Below are 26,542 nucleotides of genomic sequence, written 5' to 3' on the forward strand. Positions count from 1 at the left end.
TAGTCCAGAAACAGAACAATAACACAACTGCACCCTGGAATATTAGTCCAGAAACAGAACAATAACACAACTGCACCCTGGAATATTAGTCCAGTAACATAACAATAACACAACTGCACCCTGGAATATTAGTCCAGAAACATAACAATAACACAACTGCACCCTGGAATATTAGTCCAGAAACAGAACAATAACACAACTGCACCCTGGAATATTAGTCCAGTAACATAACAATAACACAACTGCACCCTGGAATATTAGTCCAGAAACATAACAATAACACAACTGCACCCTGGAATATTAGTCCAGAAACAGAACAATAACACAACTGCACTCTGGAATATTAGTCCAGTAACATAACAATAACACAACTGCACCCTGGAATATTAGTCCAGAAACAGAACAATAACACAACTGCACCCTGGAATATTAGTCCAGAAACATAACAATAACACAACTGTACCCTGGAATATTTGTCCAGAAACATAACAATAACACAACTGCACCCTGGAATATTAGTCCAGAAACATAACAATAACACAACTGCACCCTGGAATATTAGTCCAGAAACATAACAATAACACAACTGCACCCTGGAATATTCGTCCAGAAATATAACAATAACACAACTGCACCCTGGAATATTAGTCCAGAAACATAACAATAACACAACTGCACCCTGGAATATTAGTCCAGAAACATAACAATAACACAACTGCACCCTGGAATATTAGTCCACTAACAGAACAATAACACAACTGCACCCTGGAATATTAGTCCAGTAACATAACAATAACACAACTGCACCCTGGAATATTAGTCCAGAAACATAACAATAAAACAACTGCAGCCTGGAATATTAGTCCAGAAACAGAACAATAACACAACTGCACCCTGGAATATTAGTCCAGAAACAGAACAATAACAAAACTGCACCCTGGAATATTAGTCCAGTAACATAACAATAACACAACTGCACCCTGGAATATTAGTCCAGAAACATAACAATAACACAACTGCACCCTGGAATATTAGTCCAGAAACAGAACAATAACACAACTGCACCCTGGAATATTAGTCCAGAAACAGAACAATAACACAACTGCACCCTGGAATATTAGTCCAGAAACATAACAATAACACAACTGCACCCTGGAATATTAGTCCACTAACAGAACAATAACACAACTGCACCCTGTAATGTTAGTCCACTAACATAACAATAACACAACTGCACCCTGGAATATTAGTCCAGAAACAGAACAATAACACAACTGCACCCTGGAATATTAGTCCACTAACATAACAATAACACAACTGCACCCTGGAATATTAGTCCACTAACATAACAATAACACAACTGCACCCTGGAATATTAGTCCAGAAACAGAACAATAACACAACTACACCCTGGAATATTAGTCCAGAAACAGTACAATAACACAACTACACCCTGGAATATTAGTCCAGAAACAGAACAATAACACAACTACACCCTGGAATATTAGTCCAGAAACAAAACAATAACACAACTGCACCCTGGAATATTAGTCCAGAAACAGAACAATAACACAACTACACCCTGGAATATTAGTCCAGAAACAGAACAATAACACAACTACACCCTGGAATATTAGTCCAGAAACAGAACAATAACACAACTGCACCCTGGAATATTAGTCCAGAAACAGAACAATAACACAACTGCACCCTGGAATATTAGTCCAGAAACAGAACAATAACACAACTGCACCCTGGAATATTAGTCCAGAAACAGAACAATAACACAACTACACCCTGGAATATTAGTCCAGAAACAGAACAATAACACAACTGCACCCTGGAATATTAGTCCAGAAACAGAACAATAACACAACTGCACCCTGGAATATTAATCCAGAAACAGAACAATAACACAACTGCACCCTGGAATATTAGTCCAGAAACAGAACAATAACACAACTGCACCCTGGAATATTAGTCCAGAAACAGAACAATAACACAACTGCACCCTGGAATATTAGTCCAGAAACATAACAATAACACAACTGCACCCTGGAATATTAGTCCACTAACATAACAATAACACAACTGCACCCTGGAATATTAGTCCACTAACAGAACAATAACACAACTGCACCCTGGAATATTAGTCCACTAACAGAACAATAACACAACTGCACCCTGTAATGTTAGTCCACTAACATAACAATAACACAACTGCACCCTGGAATATTAGTCCAGAAACAGAACAATAACACAACTGCACCCTGGAATATTAGTCCAGAAACATAACAATAACACAACTGCACCCTGGAATATTAGTCCACTAACAGAACAATAACACAACTGCACCCTGTAATGTTAGTCCACTAACATAACAATAACACAACTGCACCCTGGAATATTAGTCCAGAAACAGAACAATAACACAACTGCACCCTGGAATATTAGTCCACTAACATAACAATAACACAACTGCACCCTGGAATATTAGTCCACTAACATAACAATAACACAACTGCACCCTGGAATATTAGTCCAGAAACAGAACAATAACACAACTACACCCTGGAATATTAGTCCAGAAACAGTACAATAACACAACTACACCCTGGAATATTAGTCCAGAAACAGAACAATAACACAACTACACCCTGGAATATTAGTCCAGAAACAAAACAATAACACAACTGCACCCTGGAATATTAGTCCAGAAACAGAACAATAACACAACTACACCCTGGAATATTAGTCCAGAAACAGAACAATAACACAACTACACCCTGGAATATTAGTCCAGAAACAGAACAATAACACAACTGCACCCTGGAATATTAGTCCAGAAACAGAACAATAACACAACTGCACCCTGGAATATTAGTCCAGAAACAGAACAATAACACAACTGCACCCTGGAATATTAGTCCAGAAACAGAACAATAACACAACTACACCCTGGAATATTAGTCCAGAAACAGAACAATAACACAACTGCACCCTGGAATATTAGTCCAGAAACAGAACAATAACACAACTGCACCCTGGAATATTAATCCAGAAACAGAACAATAACACAACTGCACCCTGGAATATTAGTCCAGAAACAGAACAATAACACAACTGCACCCTGGAATATTAGTCCAGAAACAGAACAATAACACAACTGCACCCTGGAATATTAGTCCAGAAACATAACAATAACACAACTGCACCCTGGAATATTAGTCCACTAACATAACAATAACACAACTGCACCCTGGAATATTAGTCCAGAAACAGAACAATAACACAACTACACCCTGGAATATTAGTCCAGAAACAGAACAATAACACAACTGCACCCTGGAATATTAGTTCAGAAACAGAACAATAACACAACTGCACCCTGGAATATTAGTCCAGAAACAGAACAATAACACAACTGCACCCTGGAATATTAGTCCAGAAACAGAACAATAACACAACTGCACCCTGGAATATTAGTCCAGAAACAGAACAATAACACAACTGCACCCTGGAATATTAGTCCAGAAACAGAACAATAACACAACTGCACCCTGGAATATTAGTCCACTAACATAACAATAACACAACTGCACCCTGCAATATTAGTCCAGAAACAGAACAATAACACAACTGCACCCTGGAATATTAGTCCAGAAACAGAACAATAACACAACTGCACCCTGGAATATTAGTCCACTAACATAACAATAACACAACTGCACCCTGGAATATTAGTCCAGAAACAGAACAATAACACAACTGCACCCTGGAATATTAGTCCACTAACATAACAATAACACAACTGCACCCTGGAATATTAGTCCAGAAACAGAACAATAACACAACTGCACCCTGGAATATTAGTCCAGAAACAGAACAATAACACAACTACACCCTGGAATATTAGTCCAGAAACAGAACAATAACACAACTGCACCCTGGAATATTAGTCCAGAAACAGAACAATAACACAACTGCACCCTGGAATATTAGTCCAGAAACAGAACAATAACACAACTGCACCCTGGAATATTAGTCCACTAACATAACAATAACACAACTGCACCCTGGAATATTAGTCCAGAAACAGAACAATAACACAACTGCACCCTGGAATATTAGTCCAGAAACAGAACAATAACACAACTACACCCTGGAATATTAGTCCAGAAACAGAACAATAACACAACTACACCCTGGAATATTAGTCCAGAAACAGAACAATAACACAACTACACCCTGGAATATTAGTCCAGAAACAGAACAATAACACAACTGCACCCTGGAATATTAGTCCAGAAACAGAACAATAACACAACTGCACCCTGGAATATTAGTCCAGAAACAGAACAATAACACAACTGCACCCTGGAATATTAGTCCAGAAACAGAACAATAACACAACTGCACCCTGGAATATTAGTCCAGAAACAGAACAATAACACAACTGCACCCTGGAATATTAGTCCAGAAACAGAACAATAACACAACTGCACCCTGGAATATTAGTCCAGAAACAGAACAATAACACAACTGCACCCTGGAATATTAGTCCAGAAACAGAACAATAACACAACTGCACCCTGGAATATTAGTCCAGAAACAGAACAATAACACAACTACACCCTGGAATATTAGTCCAGAAACACAACAATAACACAACTGCACCCTGGAATATTAGTCCAGAAACAGAACAATAACACAACTGCACCCTGGAATATTAGTCCACTAACATAACAATAACACAACTGCACCCTGGAATATTAGTCCACTAACATAACAATAACACAACTGTACCCTGGAATATTAGTCCACTAACATAACAATAACACAACTGCACCCTGGAATATTAGTCCAGAAACAGAACAATAACACAACTGCACCCTGGAATATTAGTCCAGAAACAGAACAATAACACAACTGCACCCTGGAATATTAGTCCAGAAACAGAACAATAACTCAACTGCAACCTGGAATATTAGTCCAGAAACAGAACAATAACACAACTGCAACCTGGAATATTAGTCCAGAAACAGAACAATAACACAACTGCACCCTGGAATATTAGTCCAGAAACAGAACAATAACACAACTGCAACCTGGAATATTAGTCCAGAAACAGAACAATAACACAACTGCACCCTGGAATATTAGTCCAGAAACAGAACAATAACACAACTGCACCCTGGAATATTAGTCCAGAAACAGAACAATAACACAACTGCACCCTGGAATATTAGTCCAGAAACAGAACAATAACACAACTGCACCCTGGAATATTAGTCCAGAAACAGAACAATAACACAACTGCACCCTGGAATATTAGTCCAGAAACAGAACAATAACACAACTGCACCCTGGAATATTAGTCCAGAAACAGAACAATAACACAACTGCACCCTGGAATATTAGTCCAGAAACAGAACAATAACACAACTGCACCCTGGAATATTAGTCCAGAAACAGAACAATAACACAACTGCACCCTGGAATATTAGTCCAGAAACAGAACAATAACACAACTGCACCCTGGAATATTAGTCCAGAAACAGAACAATAACACAACTACACCCTGGAATATTAGTCCAGAAACACAACAATAACACAACTGCACCCTGGAATATTAGTCCAGAAACAGAACAATAACACAACTGCACCCTGGAATATTAGTCCACTAACATAACAATAACACAACTGCACCCTGGAATATTAGTCCACTAACATAACAATAACACAACTGTACCCTGGAATATTAGTCCACTAACATAACAATAACACAACTGCACCCTGGAATATTAGTCCAGAAACAGAACAATAACACAACTGCACCCTGGAATATTAGTCCAGAAACAGAACAATAACACAACTGCACCCTGGAATATTAGTCCAGAAACAGAACAATAACTCAACTGCAACCTGGAATATTAGTCCAGAAACAGAACAATAACACAACTGCAACCTGGAATATTAGTCCAGAAACAGAACAATAACACAACTGCACCCTGGAATATTAGTCCAGAAACAGAACAATAACACAACTGCAACCTGGAATATTAGTCCAGAAACAGAACAATAACACAACTGCACCCTGGAATATTAGTCCAGAAACAGAACAATAACACAACTGCACCCTGGAATATTAGTCCAGAAACAGAACAATAACACAACTGCACCCTGGAATATTAGTCCAGAAACAGAACAATAACACAACTGCAACCTGGAATATTAGTCCAGAAACAGAACAATAACACAACTGCACCCTGGAATATTAGTCCAGAAACAGAACAATAACACAACTGCAACCTGGAATATTAGTCCAGAAACAGAACAATAACACAACTGCACCCTGGAATATTAGTCCAGAAACAGAACAATAACACAACTGCACCCTTGAATATTAGTCCAGAAACAGAACAATAACACAACTGCACCCTGGAATATTAGTCCAGAAACAGAATAACACAACTACACCCTGGAATATTAGTCCAGAAACAGAACAATAACACAACTACACCCTGGAATATTAGTACAGAAACAGAACAATAACACAACTGCACCCTGGAATATTAGTCCACTAACATAACAATAACACAACTGCACCCTGGAATATTAGTCCACTAACATAACAATAACACAACTGCACCCTGGAATATTAGTCCAGAAACAGAACAATAACACAACTGCACCCTGGAATATTAGTCCAGAAACAGAACAATAACACAACTGCACCCTGGAATATTAGTCCAGAAACATAACAATAACACAACTGCACCGTGGAATATTAGTCCAGAAACAGAACAATAACACAACTGCACCCTGGAATATTAGTCCAGAAACAGAACAATAACACAACTGCACCCTGGAATATTAGTCCAGAAACATAACAATAACGCAACTGCACCGTGGAATATTAGTCCAGAAACAGAACAATAACACAACTGCACCCTGGAATATTAGTCCAGAAACAGAACAATAACACAACTGCACCCTGGAATATTAGTCCAGAAACATAACAATAACGCAACTGCACCGTGGAATATTAGTCCAGAAACAGAACAATAACACAACTGCACCCTGGAATATTAGTCCAGAAACAGAACAATAACACAACTGCACCCTGGAATATTAGTCCAGAAACAGAACAATAACACAACTACACCCTGGAATATTAGTCCAGAAACAGAACAATAACACAACTGCACCCTGGAATATTAGTCCAGAAACAGAACAATAACACAACTACACCCTGGAATATTAGTCCAGAAACAGAACAATAACACAACTACACCCTGGAATATTAGTCCAGAAACAGAACAATAACACAACTGCACCCTGGAATATTAGTCCAGAAACAGAACAATAACACAACTACACCCTGGAATATTAGTCCAGAAACAGAACAATAACACAACTGCACCCTGGAATATTAGTCCAGAAACAGAACAATAACACAACTACACCCTGGAATATTAGTCCAGAAACAGAACAATAACACAACTGCACCCTGGAATATTAGTCCAGAAACAGAACAATAACACAACTGCACCCTGGAATATTAGTCCAGAAACAGAACAATAACACAACTACACCCTGGAATATTAGTCCAGAAACAGAACAATAACACAACTGCACCCTGGAATATTAGTCCAGAAACAGAACAATAACATAACTGCACCCTGGAATATTAGTCCAGAAACAGAACAATAACACAACTGCACCCTGGAATATTAGTCCAGAAACAGAACAATAACACAACTGCACCCTGGAATATTAGTCCAGAAACAGAACAATAACACAACTGCACCCTGGAATATTAGTCCAGAAACAGAACAATAACACAACTGCACCCTGGAATATTAGTCCAGAAACAGAACAATAACACAACTGCACCCTGGAATATTAGTCCAGAAACAGAACAATAACACAACTGCACCCTGGAATATTAGTCCAGAAACAGAACAATAACACAACTGCACCCTGGAATATTAGTCCAGAAACAGAACAATAACACAACTGCACCCTGGAATATTAGTCCAGAAACAGAATAACACAACTACACCCTGGAATATTAGTCCAGAAACAGAACAATAACACAACTACACCCTGGAATATTAGTCCAGAAACAGAACAATAACACAACTGCACCCTGGAATATTAGTCCACTAACATAACAATAACACAACTGCACCCTGGAATATTAGTCCAGAAACAGAACAATAACACAACTGCACCCTGGAATATTAGTCCAGAAACAGAACAATAACACAACTGCACCCTGGAATATTAGTCCAGAAACATAACAATAACACAACTGCACCGTGGAATATTAGTCTAGAAACAGAACAATAACACTGCTGCACCCTGGAATATTAGTCCAGAAACAGAACAATAACACAACTGCACCCTGGAATATTAGTCCAGAAACATAACAATAACGCAACTGCACCGTGGAATATTAGTCCAGAAACATAACAATAACACAAATGCACCCTGGAATATTAGTCCAGAAACAGAACAATAACACAACTGCACCCTGGAATATTAGTCCAGAAACAGAACAATAACACAACTACACCCTGGAATATTAGTCCAGAAACAGAACAATAACACAACTGCACCCTGGAATATTAGTCCAGAAACAGAACAATAACACAACTACACCCTGGAATATTAGTCCAGAAACAGAACAATAACACAACTGCACCCTGGAATATTAGTCCAGAAACAGAACAATAACACAACTACACCCTGGAATATTAGTCCAGAAACAGAACAATAACACAACTGCACCCTGGAATATTAGTCCAGAAACAGAACAATAACACAACTGCACCCTGGAATATTAGTCCAGAAACAGAACAATAACACAACTACACCCTGGAATATTAGTCCAGAAACAGAACAATAACACAACTGCACCCTGGAATATTAGTCCAGAAACAGAACAATAACATAACTGCACCCTGGAATATTAGTCCAGAAACAGAACAATAACACAACTGCACCCTGGAATATTAGTCCAGAAACAGAACAATAACACAACTGCACCCTGGAATATTAGTCCAGAAACAGAACAATAACACAACTGCACCCTGGAATATTAGTCCAGAAACAGAACAATAACACAACTGCACCCTGGAATATTAGTCCAGAAACAGAACAATAACACAACTGCACCCTGGAATATTAGTCCAGAAACAGAACAATAACACAACTGCACCCTGGAATATTAGTCCAGAAACAGAACAATAACACAACTGCACCCTGGAATATTAGTCCAGAAACAGAACAGTAACACAACTGCACCCTGGAATATTAGTCCAGAAACAGAACAATAACACAACTGCACCCTGGAATATTAGTCCAGAAACAGAACAATAACACAACTGCACCCTGGAATATTAGTCCAGAAACAGAACAATAACACAACTGCACCCTGGAATATTAGTCCAGAAACAGAACAATAACACAACTGCACCCTGGAATATTAGTCCAGAAACAGAACAATAACACAACTGCACCCTGGAATATTAGTCCAGAAACAGAACAATAACACAACTGCACCCTGGAATATTAGTCCAGAAACAGAACAATAACACAACTACACCCTGGAATATTAGTCCAGAAACAGAACAATAACACAACTGCACCCTGGAATATTAGTCCAGAAACAGAACAATAACACAACTGTACATTGGATTATTAGTCCACTAACATATCAATAACACAACTGCACCCTGGAATATTAGTCCAGAAACAGAACAATAACACAACTGCACCCTGGAATATTAGTCCAGAAACAGAACAATAACACAACTGCACCCTGGAATATTAGTCCAGAAACAGAACAATAACACAACTGCACCCTGGAATATTAGTCCAGAAACAGAACAATAACACAACTACACCCTGGAATATTAGTCCAGAAACAGAACAATAACACAACTGCACCCTGGAATATTAGTCCAGAAACAGAACAATAACACAACTGTACACTGGATTATTAGTCCACTAACATATCAATAACACAACTGCACCCTGGAATATTAGTCCAGAAACAGAACAATAACACAACTGTACACTGGATTATTAGTCCACTAACATATCAATAACACAACTGCACCCTGGAATATTAGTCCAGAAACAGAACAATAACACAACTGTACACTGGATTATTAGTCCACTAACATATCAATAACACAACTGCACCCTGGAATATTAGTCCAGAAACAGAACAATAACACAACTGCACCCTGGAATATTAGTCCAGAAACAGAACAATAACACAACTGCACCCTGGAATATTAGTCCAGAAACAGAACAATAACACAACTGCACCCTGGAATATTAGTCCAGAAACAGAACAATAACACAACTACACCCTGGAATATTAGTCCAGAAACAGAACAATAACACAACTGCACCCTGGAATATTAGTCCAGAAACAGAACAATAACACAACTGTACACTGGATTATTAGTCCACTAACATATCAATAACACAACTGCACCCTGGAATATTAGTCCAGAAACAGAACAATAACACAACTGCACCCTGGAATATTAGTCCAGAAACAGAACAATAACACAACTGCACCCTGGAATATTAGTCCAGAAACAGAACAATAACACAACTGTACACTGGATTATTAGTCCACTAACATATCAATAACACGACTGCACACTGGATTATTAGTCCAGAAACATAACAATAACACTACTGTATTAATAGTTGCCAGCATTCGCCAGAGCTGGCGGGCAGCCATAAAGACAGGGCTAAATTGTGGCGAGTTGAAGAGACTTAGTAGTTGGCAGGAAAAAAGACAGAGGCGCAAGGGGAGAGCCAACTGTGCAACAGCCCCAACAAACAAATTTCTCTGCAGCACCTGTGGAAGAGCCTGTCACTCCAGAATTGGCCTCTATAGCCACTCCAGGCGCTGCTTCACAAACCACTGACCACCTCCAGGCGCGTATCCATTGTCTCTCGTGATAAGGAGGCCCAAAAGAAAGAACTGTATTAATAGCAATATACTGCCGATTGTGGAAATCTGTAATACAAACCAGAAATGCTGGAAATACTCAGCAGGTCTGGCAGCATCTGTGGAGAGCCAAGCAGACTTAACGTTTCAGGTCAGTGACCCTTCATCAGAACTGGCAAATGTTAGAAACGTAAAAGGCTTTAAGGAAGTAAAGCTGCGGAGTGTCAAGAGATAACAAAGGAGAAAGTGTTGATAGGCCAAGGTCGCAGAGAATAAATAACTAGAAGGTCATGGAGCAAAGGCAAACGCTATGTTAATGGTGTGTGGAAAGACAACGCCTTATTACAGAGAGGGTTTTAATTGACTTCCCTGGCCCAAAGCTCAAACATGAAAAGGAACAGTGGGTAGGCGCATGGTAAAAAAAAATGAATGATGAAAGAAATTAAAAATAAAGAAAAAATAACTATAAGTAAAAAGGGGGCCTTTTATGTTCAGTCTGACCGGCTGTAGTGTGTCTAATCGATAAATGAGCTGCTGTTCCATGTGCTTGCGTTGATGTTCACTGGAACACTGCAGCAATCCCAGGATAGAGATGTGAGCATGAAAGCAGGGGGTAGTGTTGAAATGGCAAGCAACCGGAAGCTTGGGGTCACCTTTTCGGACTGAGTGGAGGTGTTTTGCCATGCAGTCACCCAGTCTGCAATTGGTCTCCCCAAAGTTGAGACCACATTATGAGCAGCGAATACAGTAAGGTACATTGAAAAGAAGTACAAGTAAATCGCTGCTTCACCTGAAGCTGTTTGGGGCCTGGGATAGTGAGGAGAGAGGAGGTAAGTGGGCAGGTATTACACTGCCTGCGATTGCAGGGGAAGATGCCATGCGAAGGGGACGAGGTGGTGGGGGTAATGGAGGAGTGAACCAGGGTGTCGTGGAGGGAATGATCCCTTCGAAATGCTGACAGGGGATCAGAGGGGAAGATGTGTTTGGTAGTCTCTACCTAGAGTCTATCTACCTCCCTCTTAAAAATATTCAATGATCCCGCCTCCACCATCTTCTGAGGCAGTGAATTCCTAAGTCACACGACCTTCTGAGAGAAAAAATTCTCCTCGTCTCTGTCCTAAAAGGGTGACCCCTAATTTGAAAACAGTGTCCTCTAGTTCTGGACTCACCCACAAGAGGAAACATCCTTTCCACATCCACCTTGTCAAGACCGTTCAGGATCTTACATACTTCAATCAAGTCTCCCCTCACTCTTCTAAACTCCAATGAAAACGAGCCCAGTCTGTCCAACCTCATAAGATAACCCGCTCATACCAGGTATCAATCTAGTAAACCTCCTCTGAACCGCCTCCAACGCATTCACATCTTTCCTTAAATAAGGAGACCAAAACTGCCCACAGTATTCAAGATGTGCTCTCACCAATGCCCTGTATATCAGAAGCATAACATCCTTACTTTTATTTTCAATTCCTCTTGTAATAAAGGACAGCATTCCATTAGCTTTCTTCATTACTTGCTGTACCTGCATACTAACTTTTTGTGACTCCTGCACTGGAACACCGAAATCCCTCTGCACCTCGGAATTCTGCAGTCACTCTCCGTTTAAGTAATACTCTGCTTTTTCATTTTCCTTCCAAAGGGAACAACTTCACATTTTTCCACATTATCCTGTATCTGACAGGTTTTTGTCCACTCACTCAACCTATCTCTATCGGTTTGCAACCTCCTTATGTCCTCTTCACGACATACTTTCCCACCTATCTTTGTGCCATCTGCAAATTTAGCTACCATGCCATCACTCCCCACATAGAAGTCATTGATATAAATTTTTAAAAGTTGAGGCCCCAGCAGAGACCTCTTTGGGACTCCACCCATTACATCCTGCCAATCAGAAGAGGACACGTTTATGTATATTCTCTGTTTTCTGCCAGCCAGCCAATCTTCTATCCATGCTGATATTTCACCCCCTACACCATGAGCTCCTACTTTGTGCAATAACCTTTTATGTGGCACCTTGTTAAATGCCTTCTGGAAATCCAAGTCCCCATCACATGCACTCTTCACTTGTGGATATAGATAAGAAACATCAGCAACCATGGTTGACATTGCAGACCAACGCTATCCCAGTTCGACATAAGCATTTGCCAGTGGCTCAGATGGATGGTCATCAGAAACATGAATCCTGGCTGAATGTACCTCTCGCTGGCCCAGGGACAGTGAAGTCAAATCACTGTGCTCCCCCTCCCTCCCACCCCAACCCCCAAAAACCCCCCACCTTGGCTAATATCAGTAACAGAGCAGAGACAAGGATCCAACCCTGACCCTTGTTCATATACATGGTTCAATTACACTTCAACTTCACAAACTGAGCCAACAGGGAAGGACTGTCATGACTGTCACAAACAACATAAGCAGAGACAATGAATGATTTCAAAAGGAAATTAGATGAGCGGTGGTTAGCACCGCAGCCTCACAGCTCCAGCGACCCAGGTTCAATTCTGGGTACTGCCTGTGTGGAGTTTGCAAGTTCTCCTTGTGTTTGCGTGGGTTTCCTCCGGTTGCTCCAGTTTCCTCCCACATGCCAAAGACTTGCAGGTTGATGGGTAAATTGGCCATTAGCAATTGCCCCTAGTGTAGGTAGGTGGTCGGGAAATATAGGGACAGGTGGGGATGTGGTAGGAATATGGGATTAGTGTAGCATTAGTATAAATGGGTGGTTGATGGTCGGCACAGACTCGGTGGGCCGAAGGGCCTGTTTCAGTGCTGTATCTCTAAACTAAACTAAACTTGCGGGAAATAAACTTGCAGGGCTGCGGGGATTGAGGGGAGAGAATGGGACTGATCTATCGAGAGCTGGCATGATCTCGATGGGCCGAATGGCCTCCTTCTGTGCTGTAAATGACTCTGGCTCTTGGAGCAAATGGATCTGAGAGTACAAATATACAGATCACTAAAAGTAGAGACACAGATTAATACTATGCAAAAAACAAACCAAGCACTTGGATTTATTTCTGCAGAGAGAGAACTGAAAAGCAAAGTTATATGAAACATGTATCAAACCTTGGTCAAACCACACCTGGAGCATTGTGTACAGTTCTGGTGGTCATAGAGGTGAAAAAGGATTTACAAGGATGATCCCTGAAATGTATTGTTATACATGTAGGGAGAGGATGAACAGACTGGGTCTTTTTGCTTTTGAAAAGGGGAGGCTGAAAAGCCACCTGATAGAAGAATTATAAAATTATGAAAGATTTGAATGGAATGCACACAGAGCTTCTACTCGTGGGGACAAAGAAGAAAACAAAAGGGACAAGCCTTCCATATATCCAACGCCTTCATGATCAATGGATGTCTCAAAGTGCTTTGCAACCAATGAAGTAGTTTCTTTTATTCATTCCTGGGATGTGGGCGTCACTGGCCAGGCCAGCATTTATTGCCTATCCCTAATTGCCCTTGAGAAGGCGTTGAAGTAGACACACTTTAAACCAAGTTCTTGCTTGCCAGTGCCCTCTTGCGTCCTTGTAACCTTATCCCTGACCTCACTACTCTCACCATCCTGTGCACAGGAACTACAATTTAGGTTCCCATTCCCCTGATGAATTAGTTTAAACCCCCCCGAAGAGCACTAGCAAATCTCCCCCCCATTGGGGTTAGCTGAGAACGGATGGGAGGAGGTACGAGGGGAAGAAAAATTCCAGCATGAACTCGATGGGCCACATTGCCTGTTTTGGTGTTATATATTCTAGGCAAGTGTTAACAGTATGTGTGTGTGTGTGTGTGTGTGTGTGTGTGTGTGTGTGTGTGTGTGTGACTCAGTACAGTGGAAGGGAAGCCCCAACTCTCTCCTCGATTGCTCCTCATTGCTGAGGCCTGGGGGAATGCTCTGTCTCTGTCGAACACATGGGATTTGCCCCTTCCCCTCCCAGTCATGTCACGGGAAATCTCAGAGAGTTGCACTCACCAGCAGTGGAGATAGCGATAATCAGCATGCCTGTAGTGTACAGTGATCTGGGGAGGTGAAAAAAAAAGTGTTTTAAACCAGGTCCCCACTTGTCCCCACCTTCTCCTCCCCCTTGATCCCCTTTCCCTAAAAGGAATTAGCTCTCAGAGATTCAGCTAACAGAAGTGACTAGTTAGTTAGTTGATGCGTTAGCTTTAATTTTCCAAAATTTCCTAGATTCGGGGAAGGTTCCATTAGATTGGATAATAGCCAATGTATCTCCTTTATTCAAAAAGGAAGGAGACAGAAAGCAGGAAACTACAGGCCAGTTAGCTTCACATCTGTCTTAGGGAAAAGGTTAGAAGCTATTATTAAAGACGTTATAGCAGGGTAATCAGGCAGAGTCAACATGGTTCTGTGAAAGGGAAATCATGTCTAACAAATTGATTGGAGTTCTTTCAGTGAGTTATATGTGCTGTGGATAAAGGGGAGCTGGTGGATATATTGTACTTAGATTTCTGGAAGGCATTTGATAAGGTGCCACATCAAAGGTTATTAAGGAAAATAAAAGCTGATGGTGCAGTGTGTAACATATTGGCATGGATAGAAGATTGTCTAGCTAACAGGAAACAGAGAGTAGGCATCAATGGGTCATTTTCTGGTTGGCAAGATGTAATGAATAAGTTCATTAGCGATAGTCAGCACGGTTTTGTGAAGGGTAGGTCGTGCCTCACAAACCTTATTGAGTTTTTTGAGAAGGTGACCAAACAGGTGGATGAGGGTAAAGCCGTGGATGTGGTGTATATGGATTTCAGTAAGGCGTTTGATAAGGTTCCCCACGGTAGGCTATTGCAGAAAATACGGAAGTATGGGATTGAAGGTGATTTAGTGCTTTGGATCAGAAGTTGGCTAGCTGAAAGAAGACAGAGGGTGGTGGTTGATGGCAAATGTTCATCCTGGAGTTTAGTTACTAGTGGTGTACCGCAAGGATCTGTTTTGGGGCCACTGCTGTTTGTCATTTTTATAAATGACCTGGATGAGGGTGTAGAAGGGTGGGTTAGTAAATTTGCGGATGACACGAAGGTCGGTGGAGTTGTGGATAGTGCCGAAGGATGTTGTAGGTTACAGAGGGACATAGATAGGCTGCAGAGCTGGGCTGAGAGATGGCAAATGAAGTTTAATGCGGATAAGTGTGAGGTGATTCACTTTGGAAGGAGTAACAGGAATGCAGAGTACTGGGCTAATGGGAAGATTCTTGGTAGTGTAGATGAGCAGAGAGATCTTGGTGTCCAGGTGCATAGATCCCTGAAAGTTGCCACCCAGGTTAATAGGGCTGTTAAGAAGGCATATGGTGTGTTAGCTTTTATTAGTAGGGGAATCGAGTTTCGGAGCCACAAGGTCATGCTGCAGCTGTACAAAACTCTGGTGCGGCCGCACCTGGAGTATTGCGTGCAGTTCTGGTCACCGCATTATAGGAAGGATGTGGAAGCTTTGGAAAGGGTGGAGAGGAGATTTACTAGGATGTTGCCTGGTATGGAGGGAAGGTCTTACGAGGAAAGGCTGAGGGACTTGAGGTTGTTTTCGTTAGAGAGAAGGAGGAGGAGAGGTGACTTAATAGAGACATATAAGATAATCAGAGGGTTAGATAGGGTGGATAGTGAGAGTCTTTTTCCTCGGATGGTGATGGCAAACACGAGGGGACATAGCTTTAAGTTAAGGGGTGATAGATATAGGACAGATGTCAGAGGTAGTTTCTTTACTCAGAGAGTAGTAGGGGCGTGGAACGCCCTGCCTGCAACAGTAGTAGACTCGCCAACTTTAAGGGCATTTAAGTGGTCATTGGATAGACATATGGATGAAAATGGAATAGTGTAGGTCAGATGGTTTCACAGGTCGGCGCAACATCGAGGGCCGAAGGGCCTGTACTGCGCTGTAATGTTCTATGTTCTATAATGAGTGGTGTGCCACAGAGATCAGTGCTGAGGCCTCAACTTTTTACAATTTATATAAATGACTTTGGTGAAGGGACTGAAGGTAAGTTTGCTAAATTTGCTGATGACACAAAGATAGGTAGGAAAGTAAGTTGTGAAGGGGACATAAGGGGGCTACAAAGGGATATAGATAGGTTAGGTGAGTGGGCAAAGACCTAGCAAATGGAGTATAATGTGGGAAAATGTGAAATTGTCCACTTTGGCCGGAAGAATAAAAAAGAAGTATATTTACTAAAAATGAGGGGTCTCCCTTGTGGAAAGGATGTTTCCCCTTGTGGCAGAATCTGGAACTAGGAGACACTGATTAAAAATAAGGGGTCGCCCATTTAAAACAGAGATGAGGAGAAATTTATTCTCACAGAGGGTTGTGAGTTTTTGGAATTCTCTTCCTCAAAAGGCAGTGGAAGAAGAGTTTTTGAATATTATTAAGGCAGAGGTAGATAGATTCTTGACAAGCAAGCGGGTGAAGGTTATAGAGGGTAGGTGGAAATGTGGACTAATCAGTTCAGCCATGAAATTATTGAATGGCAGAGCAGCCTCGAGGGTTCGAGTGGCCTATTCCTGCTCCTAATTTGTATGTTTGTGTGTAAAAGAAAATAAATTATTGTTAAATACTTCATAAATGCCTGCGTTAGCCTTTACTGGAGCGTTATGTCCATTTCTGGGCACCACACTCTAGGAAGGATGTCCAGGTCTTGGAGAGTGTGTGAGAAGAGATTATTGTTCCGGGGATGAGGTACTTCAGTTACTGTGGACAGACTGGAGAAGCTGGGATTGTTCTTCTTAGAGCACAGAAGGTTAAGGCGAGATTTATTGAGGCATTCAAAATCATAAAGGGTTTGGATAGTGTAAGCAGGGAGTAACTGTTCCCAGTGGCAGGTGGGTCAGTAACCAGAGGGACACAGATTTAAGAAAATTAGCAAAAGAATTCGAGCAGAAACAAGAAGAAATGTCTCCACACGGAGGTTGATAAAATCTGAAACTCACTATCTGAAAGAGTAGTGGTAGAAACAAGTTCATTGGAAATTGGCAATTGGACATGTAAATGAAGAGGAATAATTTTCAGGGCGATGGGGGAAAGGCTGGGGTGCATGGATTACATAAGACAGCTCTGTCACAGAGCCAGCACATGCGCAACAGGACAAATGGCCTCTTTCTGTATGATAACAGTCTGTGATTGGAAGGCTTTTCCATTGAGAAAAAAATTCCTGTAAAATATGTGAGATTATTCTGCAAATTATTCTGCTCTGTCTACGTTACCCTGACAGGATGTCCCCCAGTGTCAGCAATGAGCGTTCCCATGGCTGGGACAGCACGGGGTGAGTTAGAGAGTAAAACTCCCTCTACACTGTCCATCAAGCACTCCCAGGACAGAGACAGCATGAGGTTGGCTGTTCTCTGATTGGGAACCCTGAGTGTTGAGTGCCTCAACGAGGTGCAGCTGAGAGTGCTGGTGGCAGTTGGAGGTTGCAGAGGTGGAGAGAGGAACTGCACTGAACCAGGGAGAGCAGTTACAACCAAGCAGAGGTGAAACTTCAACAACAGTCTCCATTAAAGAGAAGAAAGAGACATTTTTTTGGAAACAAGGCTTTGTCTGGAGGTGGGTGCTGAACACCAGTAATTTACTTTGGACTGTTGGGGGAGGAACAAGTGGCTGGAACAACAAGGGGTGGGGCTGCCAATTCAGCAGGAATCTGTGCTGCTGCAAAAGCACACAGGGAAGCTCCCTCCCCACCCCAATTGCCAAGCCTGGGTCAGCTGAAGCTGCCCAGCTAAACAGACGGAAGGGGATAGATAGTGCCTGGGCAGCTTCAGCTGACCCAGGTGAAGACGACTCCCCCAACCAGAAGACCAACTTCAAAGACTGTTTGTTTTAAGTGTACTGTGAGCACCACCTCCAGAAAGCAAGTCATCCCTTCCAGCCTGCCTTTGCCTCTCCTCTCTTACCTCAGCCTCTCCACTAACCTGTTGTTTGTTTGTTTGTCTTTTCAGATTTTTCTGTGAGTCGCTGTTATTTAGTGTGCAAGTCCACAATTTGGGGTGGGTTTAGCTCTTAGACCCATGGCAAGCCCTTCATCACCGGTGGCGGGGCCCTCTACTACCTACGCAGCTGCAGCTTCTGTGGCTGCCCACGTGGCCCCGTCACCCTTTAAATTATTGACATGCAGCCATGGGGTGAAGAGCTATCCCCACCCCAACATGTCTATTGAGGCCTGCGTTAAGGCAATGGCCGTGGTTGTCGGCCCCTCGGCCATTGTTGCGGCCTCAAAGATGTATGGGAAGGCTGTGTTCTTTTTGAAGACCGAGCGGGCGGTGTCCCTGGCCCTGAGTAAAGGGCTCACTGTGGGGGGGACCTTCCTGCCAGTGGACCCTCTGGGGGCCACTGCGCATCGGATAATGTTGTCCAACGTCCCACCCTTCATTCCCAGTGAGCTCCTCCTCCCCCACCTGCACCATCTGGGGGAGGTGAGGTCGGGGATCACCCCAGTCCGGCTTGGTCTTCGGGAGCACAGCCTCCAACATGTCTACTCCTTCCGCCGCCAGTTATTTATGCAGCTGGCGCGGGAGGAGGACACGGAGGGCCAATTTAATGTGGAGTTCCAGGGGACGGCCTACCGCGTCTTTTGGACCTCGGACGGGGCGCGGTGCCACGTCTGCAAGGGGGTGGGGCATGTTCGTAAGAACTGCCCCAACATCCCGGCCGCCAGCTCCACCTGGGCGGCCCAGAGTGGTTCCACAGCACCTCCTCCCACTCCCCCTGCACATCCAACAGACAACGCTCAGTCGGTTCCGGAGGCTGTGGTTTTCACAGGCTCTGGCGGGGAGGGGAGCATCCGTCCAAGCGGAAGGAAGATGCGGGGAAAAAAGAAACATCGTGAGGCGCGTCCCCTGGACACTTTGACTGAACCCGAGCCTGAGCTCAGCCCAAAGCCCATTCCCATGGAATCCACCTGTCCCAGGGCTGGGCTCAGGCCCAGGGTGACTAAAAAGGGAAAAAAGGGTGCGGAGGCGGAGGCCTCTGATGACATGGAGGTCTCTGAGTCTCCGCGCCCAAGTGCGAAAAAGAGGAGAAGGCACCCCTCCACAGAAATAACACAGGGCCCTGAGGTGCAGGGCCCATCTGTTGGAGGGGAGCTGCCTCCTGTTTCTGGTCCTCAGGTTCCCCCTACCGCCACCACCAAGGCTGCAAAATCCGGGCAGGTGCTCCCTATTCCTCAGGATGGAGGGGAGGGGATGGCCTCGGTACGTGAGGCCCCTCCTGAAGGAGTAAGTGGGGCCCTGCTTGTGGTGGGGGAGCCTGGGGAAACCGCCCATTCCGCCACTGCTACTGGGTCGGGTGCCCTGAATGAAGGGGAGGGCGAGGCCCCAGAGGGTCGGGCCTCCCAGCCGGAGTCCACCACCAACCAGGAGACACCCGACCCAGTTATAACTGAGAATGCTGCCCCATCTGCTGGGCCTGTGGGTGCTGGCGGAGCGGGAGATGGCCTCCTCTCGCCGCCTCCAGTCTCGGCTCCGGCTGGTTTCCCGGAGTCCGGAACTTCTGTCTCCCCTGGACCACTCATTGGCCTGGGGATGGAGGTGGAGGGGGGTCCTGAACCGCTGGTGCCTACAGGCTCCAGTTTCACAATAGAACCCAGAGAGGACTCCTCCGCCATCGATCCTGGGGGTGGGATCGTGACGGAGGCAGGACCAGCTGGCGCGGCCGGGACGTCCGCCCCAAAGTGTGTGGTGGATGTGTCGGCCGCTGGCGGTGACGACCCGGAGGAGGATGGGGATTCGGTGCGGGGCACGGAGGATGATCTTGATTCCATCGCCAGTGAGGTGGTGGAGTCCCTCGTGCCTCCCACCGAATCTCCTCTCATCCCCACGGCGGAACTCCGGGATTTCCTCGCGGCTTGCAGAGGTTGCCGCAATAAAGTTCAGCTGGCCCTCGACCGTTGGTCGAATCTGGCGCTGATCATCCAGTCCGTCCGTGCCGCCCTTAAGATAGCGGGCAAGCGCGCGGACGTGAAACTGGTTGAGAGGCGCCGTTTTAATGTGTTCCTCAATGGGTTGCTGGGGGAGTGGAGGGCCAGGTGCACTTCCACTCCCTCCTCACAGTGAGGTGTTGGTGACGGGTTTTAAGTACCTTTGACATGAAGATAACCATAGCCAGCCTCAACATCAACGGCAGCAGAGGGGCTCACCGCAGATTTCACAATCTCTCAGTCCTTAGGGAAGGGAGATACGCGGTGAGCTTTCTGCAGGAAACCCACACCGTTCCGGGAGACGAAGCCACCTGGCTCCTGGAGTGGCAGGGTGGGGTCTACATGAGTCACCTCACCCCTATTTCTAGTGGGGTGGCTATCTTGTTGGCCCCGACTTTTCAGCCGGAGATCTTGGGGGTCAAGGAGCTAGTGCCGGGCCGCTTGCTCCACCTCGCCGTTCGCCTGGGTAGCGTGCCGCTCCACTTTGTGAACGTGTACGCGCCCAGGCCCGGCGCGTTGCAAGCGCGCTTCTTTGAAGAAGTGTCCGCTCTCTTGAGCTCCATCGATAGCGGCGAGTGCATCATCCTCGGGGGGGATTTTAACTGCACCCTCGAGGTGGGGGATCGCTCCGGTCCCCAGCGCGGCCAAGCGTCGGTGGAGAAGTTGAGGGGACTGATCAGCTCCCTGAACTTGGTGGACGTCTGGCGGAATCTCCATCCCGACTCCAGCGCCTTCACGTGGAGGTCTGGAGGAGGGGGGTCGCGAATCGACCGCCTCTACATTTCGCAGGCGTACGTCTCCCGCGTTTCGGCGGCCTCCATGCGGCTGGAGCCGTGCTCGGACCACCGCCTGGTGTGGGCGGAGTTCACTCCGCTCCGCACGCGGGCGGGGTCCGCGTACTGGCACTTTAACAACCGGCTGCTGGAGGACGTGCGATTTCGGGACTCGTTCTGTCGATTCTGGGCCGACTGGAGAAGGAAGCAGGGGGGCTTCCCCTCCTTGAGGCTATGGTGGGATGTGGGCAAGACTCACATCCGCGTCTTCTGTCAGGAGTACGCGAAGGGGTCGACCAAGAGGCGGGAAGCCGAGATCGGGTGCCTTGAGAGGGAGGTGCTCAACTTGGAATCCCGCCTCGGTCATGCCGTCGCGGACCCGGCCCTGTGGCAGGCGTACAAAGAGAAGAAGGGCGCGCTGAGGAACCTGCAGCTCATAGGGTCCCGAGGCGCGTACGTGAGGTCGCGGATCCAGATCCTGGAAGATTTGGACCGCGCCTCACCCTTCTTCTACTCGCTGGAAAAATGGCGGGGGGTCCGTAAGCAGCTCGTCGAGCTGCTGGCCGCCGACGGATCCTCCATCACGGATCCGGAGGGAATGGGCCTCCTGGTCCGGACGTATTACAGTGCGTTGTTCTCTCCGGATCCGTCCGGCGAGGATGCGCGCAGAGTTTTGTGGGAGGACCTGCCTCAGGTCAGCCCGGAGGGCGCCGATGGATTGGAGGCTCCGCTCACGTTGGCGGAGCTGACTGGCGCCCTCCACCAGCTCTCGAGGGGCAAATCCCCAGGGCTGGATGGGTTGACCGTGGAGTTCCTCAGGGCGTTCTGGGATGTCCTGGGGGACGATTACGCGCGGGTCCTGGGGGAAAGCCTGGCGACCGGGGAGATGCCCCTCTCGTGGCGCAGGGCGGTCATCGTCCTGCTGCCGAAGAGGGGCGATCTCCGCCTGCTTAAAAACTGGCGTCCGGTCTCCCTCCTCAGCACGGATTATAAGATCTTTGCCCGGGCTATGTCTACCCGCCTGGGCTCCGTGCTGGCCCACATGATGCACCCCGACCAGTCCTACACGGTCCCGGGCCGGTCCATCCAGGACAACATCCACCTGGTCCGGGACCTGATCCATCTTTCCCAGAGGACTGGTCAGTCGGTCGCCTTTCTCTCCCTCGATCAGGAGAAGGCATTCGACAGGGTGGATCACGATTACCTTTTCGGGACTCTGCGCGCTTTTGGACTCGGGCCGCATTTCGTGGCCCGGGTCCGACTTTTATACGCCGCCGCAGACTGTCTCGTCAAAGTTAACGGGTCCTTGACGGCGCCCCTTCGATTTGGGAGAGGAGTGCGTCAGGGGTGCCCCATGTCCGGCCAATTGTATACCATCTGCATGGAGCCCTTCCTGTGCCTGCTTCGCAGGAGGTTGACTGGATTGGCTCTGCGCGAGCCGGCCATGCGGGTCGTCCTCTCGGCTTACGCCGACGACGTGCTCCTCGCAATCACAGATCCCGTTGACTTGCGGAGGATGCGCGACTGCCAGCAGACCTTTTCTGCCGCGTCCTCCGCGAGGATTAATTGGGAGAAATGTTCCGGACTCCTGGTTGGTCAGTGGCGGGTGGACTCCCTGCCGGAGGAGATGACACCTTTTGCGTGGAGCACCACGCACCTCCTCTATCTGGGAGTCCACCTTAGCCCCGCTGAGGAAGCCTGGCCGGCAAACTGGCAGGAGTTGGAGGCGAAAGTCACCGCTCGGCTGCGGCGCTGGACAGGACTGCTCCGAGTGCTTTCCTACAGGGGCCGAGCGTTGGTCATAAACCAACTGGTGGCCTCCATGCTGTGGTACCGGTTGGTCACTTTGGCCCCGCCCCCTGCATTTGCCACCAAGATCCAGAAGAAACTCGTCGATTTCTTCTGGGGCAAGAGGAAACACTGGGTCTCTGCCGCGGTCCTGAGTCTCCCAATCGAGGAGGGCGGTCAGTCGCTGGTGTGCGTCCGCACCCAGGCTGCGACTCTCCGCCTTCGGACCCTGCAGAGATACCTGTACGTCGAGCGTCCTCCCAGATGGTGTGCGCTGGCGACGTATTTTTTCCGCCAGTGTCACTGCCTTCAAGACGACACGCGTGGAGTCCGTTAGCCGCGCCTCTCTGAGGGAGTTGCCTGTCTTTTACCGGGATCTTTTCCGAGTCTGGAACATGGTCGCCTCCAGTCAGGGCGCTCCCCCGCCGGCGGAGGAGAGCGCCTCGGCTGTCCGGGCGGCCGACTCCGGGGACGGTCCGGCGGGCGGAGGAGTAGCCAAAACCCCTGGGACGCCCCTCACTGCGGGTGGCGAGGGGGCTCGGGAGTGCGGAGCGATCCCGGCCGAGCTGACCCCCGCTCGGCCGGAACTGCTCATCGGACCCAGGCCCCGAAACCCTCCTCGGGAGCCGGTCCCGCACAACCCGAGCCGCCTCTCGGAAATGCCCTCCGTGCCATTCCAATCGGCGCGGAGGGGTTTCCTGTACGGGCTGCTCCTGCACACTCTCCACTTCCTCGCCCTCGTCAGCCGGCCGGACACGCCCTGGCGGTCCGCGTTGCCATCTGGCGGCGAGGGGAAACCCCGATGGAGGTCTCTCTACGCGGGAGTCTTCCCCCTTTACATCGGGGACCTGGGGTGGAGGGTGCTGCACAGAGCAGTCCCGTGCAATAGGCTTTTAAGTAGGTTCACGGACTCCCAGGCCACCTGTACTTTCTGTGGCCTGGACGAGTCCGTGTTCCACATTTATACGGAGTGTGCGAGGTTGCAGCCCCTATTTGAGTATCTGAAGGGGCTGCTCCTCAAATTCTGGCTGCACTTCAGTCCCACGCTCCTGATCTTTGGGCACCCGGTGCGGAGGGGCTTGGGCCGGGAGGAGGATCTCCTCGTCGGTCTGCTCCTGGGCCTGGCCAAGGTGGCAATTCACAGGTCCAGGTTGCGGGCCGTCGGGGGGTCCGTCATCCCCGATTGCCTGCCCCTCTTCCGCGGTTACGTTCGCGCCCGGGTGTCCCTGGAAAAGGAGCATGCGGTGTCCGCCGGTACGCTTGAGGCCTTCCGCGACCGGTGGGCACCGCAGGGACTGGAGTGCATTGTCGACGCCAAGAATGGCATTTTAATTTGAGTTTTTTGTTTATTTATCTGGTTTTAATAAAGTTATTTTAAAAATATAAGTGTGTATATAAAGGGGGCCTGAGGAATAAAGGCCCCCTCGACATTAAAAATATATAAAGGGGGCCTGAGGAATAAAGGCCCCCTCGACATAACAAAAAAAAACGGGGGTTAGATACAGAGTAAAGCTCCCTCCACACTGTCCCCCATCAAACACTCTCAGGACAGGTACAGCACTGGGATTGGCTGGTCAATTTGGAGCACTTCCTGCCAGCAATCACGGGGAGCAGCTGCACCTGTGTTGCAGCAAAAAAAAAGGAAAAAAAAGCAAAAAAAACATGAGGTTGGCTGTTCTCTGATTGGGAAGCCTGAGTGTTGAGTGCCTCAACGAGGTGCAGCTGAGAGTGCTGGTGGCAGTTGGAGGTTGCAGAGGTGGAGAGAGGAACTGCACTGAACCAGGGAGAGCAGTTACAACCAAGCAGAGGGAAAGCTTCAACAACAATCACCATTAAAGAGAAGAAAGAGACATTTTTTTGTTGGAAACAAGGCTTTGTCTAGAGGTGGGTGCTGAACACCAGTAATTTGCTTCTCTTTGGACTGTTGGGGGAGGAACAAGTGGCCGGAACAACAAGCGGTTGAGCTGCCAATTCAGCAGGAATCTGTGCTGCTGCACAAGCACACGGGGAAGCTCCCTCCCCACCCCAATTGCCCAGCCTGGGTCAGCTGCAGCTCCCCAGCTAAACAGAAGGAAAGGGAATAGATCGTGCCTGGGCAGCTTCAGCTGACCCAGGTGAAGACACCTCCCCCAACAGAAGACCAGAAGTGCAAAGACTGTTTTAAGTGTGCTGTGTGCACCAACTCCAGACAGCAAATCATCCCTTACCGCCTGTCTTTAGCTTTCCGCTATTCCCTCAGCCTCTCCCCTAACCTGTTACTTGTTTGTTTTTTAAAAATAAATATTCAATATCTTCTGTGAATCTTTAGTTATTCGGTGTGCAAGCCCACAATTTGGGGTAGGTTTAGCTCTTAGACTCATGGCAAGCCCTTCATCACCAGTGGCGGGTCCCTCTACTACCTATGCAGCTGCAGCCTCTGTGGCTGCCCACGTGGCCCTGTCACCCTTTAAATTGATAACATCCAACCATGGGGTGAAGAGCTATCCCCACCCCAACATGTCTATTGAGGCCTGCGTAAAGGCAATGGCTGAGGTTGTCGGCCCCTCGGCCATTGTCACAGCCTCAAAGATGCATGGGAAGGCTGTGTTCTTTTTGAAGATCGAGCTGGCCCTGAATAAAGGGATCACTGTGGGGGGGACCTTCCTGCCGGTGGACCCTCTGTGGGCAACTGTGCAGCGGATAATGTCCAATGTCCCGCCCTTCATTCCCAGTGAGCTTCCCCGCCCCCACCTGCACCATCTGGGGGAGATGAGGTCGGGGATCACCCCAGTCCCTCTTGATCTTCTGGATCACAGCCTCCAACATGTTTACTCCTTCCGCCGCCAGCTATTTATGCAGCTGGCGCAGGAGGAAGTCTCGGAGGGCCAATTTAATGAGGAGTTCCAGGGGACGGCCTTTCGTCTTCTGGACCTCGGACGGGGCGCGGTGCCATGCCTGCAAGGGGGTGGGGCACGTTCGCAGGAACAGCCCCAACCTCCCAACTCCACCTCGGCGGCCCAGGGTGGCGCCACTGCACCTCCTGCCGCTCCCCCACACATCGTACAGACAACACTCAGTCGGTTATGGAGGCTGTAGTTTTCACAGCCTCCGGCGGG

The 26,542-nt window shown here is 46.8% G+C and overlaps 1 protein-coding gene across 1 annotated transcript in view; it reads right to left on the minus strand.

The window, feature by feature from the left end:
* Positions 1 to 26,542, minus strand: part of LOC137374817 (equilibrative nucleobase transporter 1-like) — a 480,520-nt gene that overhangs the window by 386,030 nt on the left and 67,948 nt on the right. The window contains exon 3 of the mRNA XM_068041340.1: positions 14,949 to 14,995. Within this exon, the coding sequence (XP_067897441.1) occupies positions 14,949 to 14,995 (47 nt within the window). The remainder of the gene's footprint in view (positions 1 to 14,948; positions 14,996 to 26,542) is intronic.

The sequence above is a fragment of the Heterodontus francisci genome, chromosome 11, assembly GCF_036365525.1.
Source record: "Heterodontus francisci isolate sHetFra1 chromosome 11, sHetFra1.hap1, whole genome shotgun sequence".
In the NCBI taxonomy this organism is placed as follows: domain Eukaryota; kingdom Metazoa; phylum Chordata; class Chondrichthyes; order Heterodontiformes; family Heterodontidae; genus Heterodontus; species Heterodontus francisci.